This window comes from Lactuca serriola, chromosome 5 (genome assembly GCF_051521515.1).
Source record: "Lactuca serriola cultivar US96UC23 chromosome 5, Lser_US96UC23_V15, whole genome shotgun sequence".
NCBI lineage: Eukaryota > Viridiplantae > Streptophyta > Magnoliopsida > Asterales > Asteraceae > Lactuca > Lactuca serriola.
The window spans coordinates 221,873,451-221,886,047 of record NC_136412.1 but is presented as its reverse complement, the minus strand read 5'-3'; the positions used below and the strand labels follow the sequence as shown (position 1 = coordinate 221,886,047).

General features: G+C 34.0%; 1 protein-coding gene across 1 annotated transcript; it reads right to left on the bottom strand.

The window, feature by feature from the left end:
* Positions 1-6,197: 6,197 nt before the first annotated feature.
* On the bottom strand, positions 6,198-8,110 carry LOC145053636 (uncharacterized). The gene is made up of 3 exons (XM_079001708.1): positions 7,846-8,110; positions 6,817-6,875; positions 6,198-6,732 (listed from the first exon to the last, which is right to left on the bottom strand). The coding sequence occupies exons 1-3, from the start codon at positions 7,972-7,974 to the stop codon at positions 6,393-6,395; spliced, it is 528 nt and encodes a 175-aa protein (XP_078857834.1). The 5' UTR covers positions 7,975-8,110; the 3' UTR covers positions 6,198-6,392.
* Between the last annotated feature and the right edge of the window lie 4,487 nt (positions 8,111-12,597).

Here is a 12,597-nt window from a genome sequence, read left to right as displayed (position 1 = left end):
TTTCTCTCTCTCTTTAAAAATTATCATATTCAATTACTAGGTTTGAGGGCAACCCAAAAGGATTGTGCTACTATCAATTCAAGTTTATACTAATTATAGTTATGGGCTTAGACACCCAATCCAACAGTCTTTGAGACAACAATACCAACGGAAATAATATTAGTGGTAGCCTTGATTGTAGTAATACTACGGTTTGGAATATGTGTGAATTGTTATTTGGAAAAACATAAAAGGATTTCATTTTATAGTTTTACATCTTTTATTAATATGAAAGTTTCATGAAGTTAGTTTTATTTACTAAGCCTTTAGCTTATTGTGTATGTTTATTAACATATTTTCTGGAATTAAGGATGTTGCAAGCAAAAATATTTTGGAAAGGAAAGGAATCTTTTGAAGTCTTTTGTACATTACTAAATATGTAAAATAGTATTTGTAACAACCCAATACGATATGTGGGGTTTCTTTTGTATGTTTAATATTTTTTGGAAACTCAATGTGTGATATGTATCTATATAGTTAATGTTTAATACTTTGTATAAAGAAAAAGTTTTGGATGTGTTTTTGTATAAAGTTTTGGGTGTTACAGATATTTTCACACATCACTTTATAGGGCAGAGCACCCTTTTTAACCATCAATGTTGTAAATCTTATAATTAAAGTATTTTATTCAGTGCATCTCGTACCCTAGCTTCTCTCATGTTTCTGCTATTAAAAGTTTTCCAACAATAAAAAAATAAATATCTAGCACTGCCAATACTACTAATACTCTTACATGTTTATTAAAAACGCAATTACTATTAAGTTACTCACCTTAAATTATCATGGTTGGACAATTTCACGTTCTTTATGTTCCTTTATTTTTCCAAGCTCCCAACATGCGTTTTGCCAATACAAAACACTAACCATCATTCTACTACCTTGGTTTGAGCTAACCAAGAGAAATCTAACCAACTACACATTTTTTATGCTATGTATAGGCAAGTTTAATCTAATTTATCATTTCTAGTATCAATTCCCAGCCACATCAATAGCTAACACCATCTTAACTTCTTAATTGCACAACACCCTTCTTACGGTGTTGACTAATCTCTTTGAACACATGGATTTGGCTCATCCATGGAGTTTATGAGCTAAATTGTAGATTGATTACTTAACATAAAAACTTTCAAAAGCATCAATTCACATAATTTGGTCCATTATGATCTCTTTTAATAAGCTAAACCAAACCCTAGCTTTACTTCAAATCCAAAAGGATGAAGCACATCAAGAACATATACCTTCCAATATTAATATGCTATAATCATTGACGATTAAATATTGTTCTAAAACCTCCAAAATTGATTTAGTTTGACCCAAAATTTCCCTAGAACCTCTCGTCGTCTCTTGGAACTAATTTGGGAGGAAATGAGTAAAATGAATATTTCTATCTTAAATGCCACTTAACACCTTAAAATGATCCAGGATGATTGTAAAATTGTCTAGGATGATTTCACCAAAAATATCAAGCTAGCATCCATACCGAATAACATCGTCCAGCATGGGGAAAAATCATTTGGGACTAATTGTGTTATTAGATCAATGGCTCTTATTTTGTTATCTTGTTTTATCAAAAACGATTCCACAGTAACTCCAATTTATGTTATTCAAAATGTTTCAAAACGATGAAAGAGTCCTTTATGGCTTCTTATTTTATGTTTCTCGTAATTGCCTTGCTTTTTAGAGGTTCAATGGCCTATATTTACATGTCTCTTGGTTTAGTCCAACACTCATTTGAGCATTATACTTTAACATGTCCATCTTGAACTGCCACATACATTCCAACATTTTAGTGTATTAACTTGTAACTCGTAAAAACCATCTCATTATAGGTTTCCAACATTTATTAAAGAATTTGATAGAAGTATGCTCTCTTCATTAACAATACCATATATCACACACATTATCCATTAAGGTAATGTACTTTCACGGATACTATTTACCATGTTTGCTTCATATCATCACTCATATCCACATGTATATACCTACTACCATCGCATGTAGTTCAACTACAAGTCTTACACAAACATGGTAGTTACAACATACGCACCCAACTGCAAAACCCAAATGACACAAACAACCACCGATCAACAGAACTCTTTCACATTCCAAACACACGTCTGAATGCCATTAGATGTTCAAGTACCCCAAAAGTGCACCCGAAGACTCGTCGTAAATAGCCATAAACAAACTACCCTCACTCTCAACCTTCTTGTGAAGTTCCCCATAATACCTAACCAAATGGTTTGAATCTTGAGAGAATTGGCATGCATCTTTACTCTTTAATGAACTTCCCTTAGTGAGCTTCTACAAATTTAAATGTTCACGAGTTATTACCTTATCTCCCCGACTCATAATTTGATTTTATTTTCTTATAAATCAAACATGAATCCTATATAATAATTAAAATTAATTTATGCATTTGTAATAAATCAAATAAATCTAAATTTATTTTTTAGCCTTATATGTTCATATGGGTGGTAAGTATATTGCTAAAGGACGCGATACATGAAGGCAACAACACCATCCCCACAAGGATATTTTATGTAAGGTGGATCAAAGTTCAATGTCATAACTAAAACATTCATCCATGCCACTAGCTATCTCTTAGAGCATCTCTAGTGGTTACACCATGTTATGACTTAAAATAAGTGTCGTATCATCTTTATATTAGTTTTTACCTATAAATAAATAAGCACTCAAATGGTTAAGCTTATTTAAATAGCTTTTTTTATAAAGTTAACTAATATATCCTCATTTATCTAAAATGTTTTATAAAACACCATCATTTAGATCGGTTCATAACATTTATCTAAAATGTTTTTTTATACGAACATATAAATACAAATATATAGGTTCATTATCTATATAGCCATAAAAATTTTATTTTAAAAATAAGATGTTAGTAAATATTTAATTATTCATAATTAATGGTAAACCAATAAAAAATATTTAAAATTAAATTAGAAATAAATGGATAATTGAAATATGGTTCAACTAGAAGAGCTTATATACACAAATGATACAAGTATATTGATGTGCACAAAAGTACCCACTAATTTTAATATTTATAACCTAACAAACTTAGACTATCTATGCACTTATAGGCAGTGTACCTAGTCAGATTACAATATAGCTTAGGTAAGTCGGGTGTCGATCACAGGGAACGGTGGATTAATTTAATATATTTGGTTATAGGTTACAGGTCACACGAAAATAATAAAGAAAATGGTTTAATAAATCTCAAACTAACAAATAACAACTCTCGATAAACTAACAGGAAAGCAAATCTCTTCAGGTACTTTGGTTTAGATAAATTACACCTTAAAAACATAGACAATTGCATACACAAATTCATTTATTCATGCTCACCGATTCCTAAAATGATTAGATTCGCATTCACTATAACTAATCCTTTAGCAAACAAGTCAATTTAAACAGTGGTCAATTGATTAAACTAACATGTTTCCTAGTGTTCAGTTCGTATCGAGCAAGACTTGTAAATATAGTTAATCAATTTAGACATTTAATTAACCTCTTGTTGATGGTCATCAAACAAGGCTCACACATTAACTTACTTATTCTCAAGTTAATCCTAGTTTCACATTCGTTATTTCTAGTCTTATAATCTCGATGGTCATCAAAAATCATAAGAGACAAGCAAATCAAACAGATGTTCATACAACTTAATTCACTTAACAATTAACAGAAAATAATCATCATTAACACGTGAGGATCTTTTAACAAGCTTGACAAGATAAATTAAACACAAATAAACTATTTAATATAGCAATTAGTCTAATAATCAAAGCTTCATTCAATCATAAACACAAAGTAAAAGGTTTTTACACCCAAATCAGAAACTAAATACAGAAAAGTACCACAATAGAATGCTAAACATGGTCACGTTAGCAATCCATATGATTACCGACATGTATCCGCTCTCCAACCCTTCCGATCTCTGCTCCCGTTAGCTTAACGGCCTTTCGGCCGCCTTTTAAACCCTCAAAACGGCGTAAAAGAAGTGTAATATCGACTAAACTAAGTTGGAAGTCGAATCCCCCCTCCTGGTTAGCTGAAAATCGACTTTTATAATCTTTGTAGCCGACCTAAGTACACTGGGCGTACTGCGACTTTACGCGGGGCGTAATCCACTTCTTCAGCATATTTAATTTCTTTTAGCTCCTAAGTCTGGTTTCCGCTTCAGTCTTTTCTTTTGTGCTTTATTGACAACGAATAGCTGCAAAACATAATTCAAAGTATTATGAGTACTTTTTAGTTCTAAAATAGAATAAATAAGGCCAAAATATTAAGATAAAGTGCATAAAAATATATATAAAAATACACATATCATATATTGATCTTTTAATATATATTGAGTGGTCAATTAAAAACAAATAAGTTCTCTGCTCCAATGGTAATTAGTGATCATTCAAAAAAAATATACTATAAAAAAGTTCCCATTAGAGATGTTCTTATCGGAGATGCTCTTATCCTAAAAAATGAAGGTGTATTTAAATAAGTCAACATATACCATTGCAAAATGTCCTTCAATGTACATGAATTTAAAGTTGTCATGACATGACACTGACACCACAAGCTAAACAATTACATTTGAAATGCATTATGTTTGAATTTGGATTGGGTCTGAAACCGGTGAACCGAACAATTTCTAACTATTTTTTACCCAAAAAGCTAAAGCAACAAGAAAACAACATTCTCGATCTCTTTTATGAGCAAAAGTTGTAAATTCCTCCTCCTTATCATCAAAAAAAAAGGGGAAATGATTTAGGAGGGTAACTACCTCATATCCGTGTTCACATATTAGCAATTTCTTATTTTTTGTACATAATAAAGCAACTAACTTGTTTTAACTGTTTAAATTACACCAATATTACCGGCAAATATCTGTTTTAATCGATAACTCAAAGGGAAAATGACTTAGGAGGGTAACTACCTCTTATCCGTGTTCACATATTGGCAACTTCTTATTTTTTGTACATAAGAAAGCAACTAACTTGTTTTAACTATGTAACATCCCAAAAATCATGACCAAAAATTTCGTTTTTAATTTAATACTAAAATCATAATTGTCAAACCATTAATTTAATACTCCGGCATCAGGCCCCGCTCGGTATACATATCTGTCTCTCTTAGGCCCCGTCTGTCTCCGGGCCCCGCCCGCTAAACACATACAGTCAAATAACATGCTAACACATAAAGAAACATACTCTATTGTATCCCTGTCCTAAGAAACATACTCTGGTAATAATGAGATACGGAACATCGTCCGTACTCAACTAGTGATGAGATACGGGACCTCGCCCACACTCACCTCTTTACCGGGCACATACAAGTATCACACAGACAACAAGTATAATCTAACATGCAAACATTCATCAGGCACCCGCCCGACATCAGACCTTGGTCTGGAATAACATACTAGCATACAATGCCTAGAGCTAACCCCCGGGTCTTCTTACTCATAGACTACATGGCATTGTGGCCTTAGACCCATTCACACAGTGAGGAGACTCACCTTACACTACTGAAGCCTTGGCTGGAACTAGCTAAGTACGGACGAAGTTCCGTATCTCATTATTAGCAGAGTATATTTCTTAGGACAAGGATACAGTAGAGTATGTTTCTTTATGTGTTAGCATGGTATATGATTGTATGTGTTTAGCGGGCGGGGCCTAAGAGAGACAGATATGTATACCGAGCGGGGCTCGATGCCAGGCGGGGCCTGATGTCGGGCGAGGCCCGATGCCGGAGTATTTAATTAATGGTTTGACAATTATGGTTTTAGTATTAAATTAAAAACGAAATTTTTGGGATGTTACACAGTTAAAACATGTTAGTTGCTTTCTTATGTATAAAAAATAAGTTGTCAATATATGAACACAAATAAAAGGTAGTTACCCTCCTAAGTCATTTTCCCTTTGAGTTACCGGTTAAAGCAGGTATTAGCCGGTAATATTGGTGTAATTCAAACAGTTAAATCAAGTTAGTTGCTTTATTATGTACAAAAAAGAAAAAATTGTCAATATATGAACATGAATAAGAGATAATTACCCTCCTAAGTTATTTTCCCAAAAAAAAAGACGTAGAACATTTGTACACTCAATCAACACAAACTAAGAAACATTTAACAAGCTAAATTCACACGAACCCCAACTCGAATTATGCATTGAAAGTTATGAAAACACGATAACCATTCGGAACAAGGGTTTAGATTGTTAAATATCCTACAATTAAAAAAAGACAAAACCAAAATAAAATAAACAAGTCAACCATTCCTACTACATACTCCATACGTGATAATAAAACATCCCCATCTAACAACAAATGTAGCTTCACTTTCTCTTCTTAGCTGGTGGTTGTTCTTCCTCATCATCATCCTCCTCTTCTTCTTCCTCCTCATCATCGTCATCATCATCATCTTCTTCATCATCATCATCGTCATCATCATCATCACTACCTTGATTGCCATTAGTAGCAGGATCCTCCTCAGCATCAGCTTCATCATCATCATCATCTCCAGCTTCTTCTTCACCTGAGAAATCTTCATCTCCAGCATCATCTTCTGGCTCCTCTGCATCATTGTCTTCTTCTTCATCATCATCCTCTGTGTCACTTCCATCTTTTGCTTCAAGTTCAGTTGAGCTCTTCTTGTTAAGCTCGGAAAAAGGAAACCTGCAAGAAAAAAAAAAATCAAAATTTTATAAAATTTTCAGATTATAAAAACACAAGATTTCTCATGATAAAATTTGTCACTACCTTTGATCATTTCCAATCAAATTTGCCAATGTACTTCCATCCTGAAGCAGAAGTCCCAACTGCATAATAAAACCAAACTATAAAAATGCAAAATTTTGGGAATATTTTATGTCATATTGCCATCAAAAGTTTGCCAAGATTTATTTTTCCTTTCATTTCCCCAAGTATTCAGGAACATTCTCAATTTTTTTTAAACAGCACTTACCCTGAGAGTATATAATAAAAAAGAGGAAAAAAGCAATAAGGGAGACAAGGTCGATGTTGAGTCTATGGAAAGCCAGCTGGCAACAATATAAAATTTTTGAAACTCAAAAGTGAAAAGATGAACTTTTTCTTCATAGCCCAACTTAAGAAACATAATTATATTCAACACCAAAAAAATCTTGAAAGTGCAAAAGAACAATCAGCTTTAGGCGTTTATTGGTTTTCTGAGCTTTTCATCATACCCAACTTCACAATGGAAACAAACCTTTAATTTTTCTGAAAACTCAAAAAAGAACTGAATTTGAGAATTATTCACAAGAAACATGGTTAACTTCCAAGAAAATGGTTTAAAAAGGTCGATCACTCTTGACTTTAAAATTAAAGGAAAAACAAATTAATCTGGAAACTTGAGCAAAGATTGTCGATTACTATTAACTATAGAAGTAGAGGAAAAACAAAGGAAGGAAGAATAAAAGCTTAAAACTTTGAAGTCTCGTTATCAGAAGTTAAACAGGAACTTAAAAGGGCAAAAACTATCTTCATAGTAACAAACAACATAAGATCCAAGCATCAAACACCTGGTGGGCATCTATAGAACCCAATTAGTTAACACAGTAAGCAAAAGCAATAACACAGTGATTATGCGTAAAACCAAAAGACATGAAAGACAGAGATTAAACCCTAGAAGCAAAACCCCAATTATAACAAATACAACAAAAAGTCAACTAGACCATGAATTTAGCAATTTAGCTTCAAAATTTTCAGTGATTTTGAAACCCAAAATGGAAAAAAAGGAAAAAGTAAAGGATTCAGAATTATTTATACCATCATGACAAGGCAAGCAATAGAAATCTCAGCAGCCAAAAGGCTTTCAAAAGCTATCGCTCCGGCGAGAGATGCCATTTTTCTCTGTAAATACCCTAAATCAGAGCTGGACGATTTCACTAATTCCATTGCGAAAACCCACAAAAATTATCTTGACAACCGACTTGAAAATCAAAGATTTTATACTTTCCACCGGATGAAGGTTTAAGAAATGTGTAACGGTAACAAAGCCAGGGAGAGAGTAGATAAGAGACTGTGAACGAAAGGAATTGTGGGGTTAGGGTTCGAAAGGCTTGATTCCTTTGGGTGTCGGGGCCAAGGGTTTTTGTTTGATTGAAACAAGAAGTGTTCTAGGGTTTTGTTGGGTGTGAATTGCAAAAAGTGTATAAGTTAGGGGTAAAATTGTGATAACTTTACTTTGACCTGGATGTATTTGAAACTTTCGATCTGCATTTTCAAATTTTGAAAATGTAATTAAGGCTTACACTCTTCCCAAGAGGAAATTCAAAAATTCAAATAATATGCACATCCATTTCAAGATAAGTATCTTTTAAAATGTTAATAACATTAATTTAGTTCATTTTTATTTTTTAGGGTAAATTACACGAATCGTCCCTCGTCCAGGTGCCAAAAGGCATGTTCAGTCCCTATTTTAAAAAATTAACTCGGATCGTCCCTCGTTAGTTTTAAACTTACACGCTTCATCCCTCCGGATATAAAAAGACCATTTTGCCCTTATTTATTTCCTTTTTGATTTATTTTTTTAATTATTTGTTATTTATTAATTATATGTTGCTTTATTTATTATAAAATAATTATTATTTCCTTTTAAAAAAAGAAATAGCCACTAAATACGTTGATAACTCGTCTGGTTGCCCCCTCGCCCCTTTTCTTCTTCAGTGCATCTCATATCTACAGTTAACACCCCGCCGGCGACTTTTGCAACATCTCCGACCGACTCCATTATTCCGATCGTGAACCAACCAAATCAAAACCACCACTAATCGCCTCCCAAAAAACCCTATATTTTTTCGTTCGATAAACCTAGCAGCAACTACCAATCGACATAGCTGATTTCATCAGAATTCCAATCGGGGGTGTTGCAGATCCAGAAGGTGACAAGGTGTAGAAGGCGACAAGGTGTAGTACCTGAGTGAGGGTTTTCTTGAAGCACGTTGGGGACAGCATCAGTGTTATGATGGTTCGATTTCAACACATTCACCTCCGTTGAACAATACCTCTCTCCGTCTTCTTCTTTGATACTTTGAATCTAAAGCTCTGGTGCCGATTTTCATTTCCAATCTCATCTTTTTGAACGCTCCATCTTCGGCGAACAGGTGGTGACGAAGACGAAGGTTTTCAGTTGAACAAATGTAGACTCAACTGTGGAGCTTCGATTTTGACTGTAGAGATAGATGTTTTAAACGAAGATCTGTCGAAACCCTAACCGATGTTAATAGCGGCACACATGTGAGCCGGTGACGGTGAGGGTGGGCGTCGAAAGGAGCCTCTGTCAGATTTAGATTAAGAAAGAGGGTAGAGAAAGAGGTCGAAGACCATCGCAGGAGCCTCCGTTAGATCCCGTCGTTTCCGCCAGAGAAGACGAGCACTAGATTCCGATGAAAAGGCCCTAGAACAAAGACCACAACCACCCATCAGAAAGGGGTGAGGAATGTTCGTCAGAGGGTGGAGATAGTGGTGGTGGTCTGCAGTTTGTATGTTGTGTTTGGGTGCTTCTTTCCGATCAGTAACAATGAAGGGATGGATGGGTTGGGGAAAATGAAGGGGAGAGGGTTTATTTTATTTTTTTAATTGAAATTCATAATAAAAACATTAAATTAATTAAAAAAATAAAATATAAGGGTATTATGGTCATTTTAAATTAGGCATGGACTAAGTTTGCAACAAAATCGTCTTTCAGGGATGAAGCGTGTAAGGTTAAAACAAACAAGGGATGGTCCGAGTTAATTTTTGAAAATAGGGACTAAACACGCTTTCTGACATGTACACGAGGGACGAATGGTGTAATTTACCCTATTTTTTATTAAGTAAACTATTCAATAATTTATAGAGTAGTTTTCAATTTGTTATAAAAAGATCTACATAAAATTTTAAGAATTGTATAAATTATTAAAATATTAAATAATAAATCAAATTTTTGTTGGACAAATTTATAAAGGATATTAATGTGGTTATTGAAAAAGTATTTATAAATAAATGACAGTGTGGTTGATGAATAGGGTTATTTATCTCTTCAAGAAAAATATAGATAATTAAAGGCATATAATGTTTATCAATTTCTGTTTGAGAGTAGTTATATGTGCATTGTATACCTAGTTTTTGTTAAAGTATCTTGTACTTATGATGTTGTATTATGTTACAATTAGACACTCTTTCTTGTTTGAGAGTAGTTATGTGTGCATTGTATACTTAGTTTTTGCTAAAGTATCTTGTACTTATGATGTTGTATTATGTTACAATCAGAAACTCTTTCTTAAAATTGTATGATTCTAAGAAATCATGTGTAAATTTTTTTCTTGTATTTTGACATGTACTCAGATTAGTACATAATAGAAGACTAAAGATAAAGGAGTTTGAGACACTTAGAAAACATTGAGTTAGAATTCTAAACTTTAACTTGGCTTTTAAGATTAGTTGTTACTTTCCTCGCACTTTTGAAACAAGCATTGTTAACTTTGGAATCAAGATCTTTGAGATAGATCAAGGCGACTTATTGGTCTCATTCAAAGTACATATATTGATAAGATCTTGAAGCATTTCATGGTGCATGATTCCAAGCGTAGAAACTTGCCAATGCAACATAAGATTGTTTTAAACAATTCTTGTAACACCGAAATTTTCAAAACAATTTTTTTTTTAAATCGCTTCTCTTTAACACTTTTCATAAAAATCCCATTTTTGTTTAAATTACAATACATGACTATTTTGTTCATTCAATTAATAAACTAGGATCCTCAAAACAAACGTTTCCTCTAGTGTGTACAATCAAGCCGGTGCCGTCCCGTGATCCTGAGAAAACCTGAAACACATAACACAAACACTGTAAGCACAGAGCTTAGTGAGTTTCTCAAAATATCACTCTAATACATATTAGCCACTCGGGGCTATAATCTCTGTTGACCCTCTGGTTAGTGTGTCTCAGTGGGACCCTCTAGTCCCAACTCTTTGTGGGCCCTCTGGCCCTGACTCTATGGACCCAAAGGCCCTAACTCTGATAACTCTAAATCATGCATATCACATATCACAATAAATCTCAACACATAAATAGCATACAAATTCACTGGCATGTAATCCTAAAAAAATATCACATATAGCACATATTAGCCACTCGAGCCTATAACTCTGTGGGCCCTTGGGCCCTAACTCTGCGGACCCTCTGGTCCTAGCTCGGTGGACCTTCCGGTCCTAACTCTGATATACACACAGCATAAATTGATGGGTTTTGGTCATAAGACATCCTATGTGCTCATATAAACCCTAATGCTTGGATCTAGGTTTCTCTATTGTACATGCAAGTTATCCAAGACTATAAACCCTAATTCTAGCATACAAGTAATCATATTATCATAAGAATAGGTTTAAGATGTTACCTTGATTGTTATGTAGCAATAACAATCCCAAATCTCCTTGTATTGACTTTGGAAGGCTTAGAGTCACAAGTGTCACTCCTCTAATGGTTCACAAACACCATAAGCAAGAGGATGAAGAGGAGAGAGGATGGAGGCTGCCCAAAACGTGTTCTAACCCTAGAATAAAGCTTCCCCACGTTTTTGGGCCTTAAGGGTTCTATATATAGTGAGGCCATTAGGGTTATCTAACAAGGAAACCCTAATTTGGTTGCTTAATCCCTAAGCAACCCATAGACTCCTTTAATCATGCCCTTGGACGATTTCCTTATGGGTTTCCCATTAGAATTCGTCCACCCCTTGATTCAAGACAATCCATGGCCCAAATTGCAATTATCTTATAATTATAATTCCAGTCCCTTAAGTTTAATTAATCTCTTTTAGTCACAAAACTAATTACCAATTAATTATTGACTAATATTAATTAAACAATATGATTTTTCCTTTAATATATTATTCCCATAATATATTAATAAATCATATTTAATCCTTTCTCTCCATAATTCATCCTATCAAGTTGCTTTGGTGAAGGCAACCCAAAAGGACCATGCACCATCGTGTCAAGTACATACCAAAATAGTTATGGACTTAGACACTAATCCAACAGTCTCCCACTTGGATATGTCTAATAACTATTATGCGTATGACTTCAGATCCTGATCTGCAATCGTAGCTTTCCAAAGCCGTTGTCAACTCTGATCCTATCAGATACGCGTGTCCTTAGATAAGGGATCATATATTCCTCCATTCTAGATATCATATGAGATATGATTTCAAATCATTCTCTTTGTACTATATCTCGATTCCCGATTTATGACGACTGACTAATTGAACAAATCAAATTAGCCCTAGCCCGGCCGAGCATTTACGTTTGTCATCACTAAATCATCAAGGGGCCCAAAGATACCGCTTTTATCCTACCTTGGATAAAAGGAACGGATAAACTTTGATACAATGCTTGCTTGCACTCACTCATCGAATCACACACAACAATATGTTTTATAACACCAAGTTACTAGTGTGTTTACATATTATCAATGTGCAACCGATTCGCAAGATACAACTCACACATCTCGGTTTCAAGAATATAAGATGTTATCGTCTC

What these genes read in the sequence shown, in the direction of transcription:
- LOC145053636 (XM_079001708.1), bottom strand. Translation starts at nt 7,974, where the DNA reads ATGGAATTAGTGAAATCGTCCAGCTCTGATTTAGGGTATTTACAGAGA. An exon ending in TTGCTTGCCTTGTCATGATG is followed by an intron (nt 6,876 to 7,845) that starts GTATAAATAATT and finishes TTTATTATGCAG; the next exon opens with TTGGGACTTCTGCTTCAGGA. An exon ending in TTGATTGGAAATGATCAAAG is followed by an intron (nt 6,733 to 6,816) that starts GTAGTGACAAAT and finishes TTTTTCTTGCAG; the next exon opens with GTTTCCTTTTTCCGAGCTTA.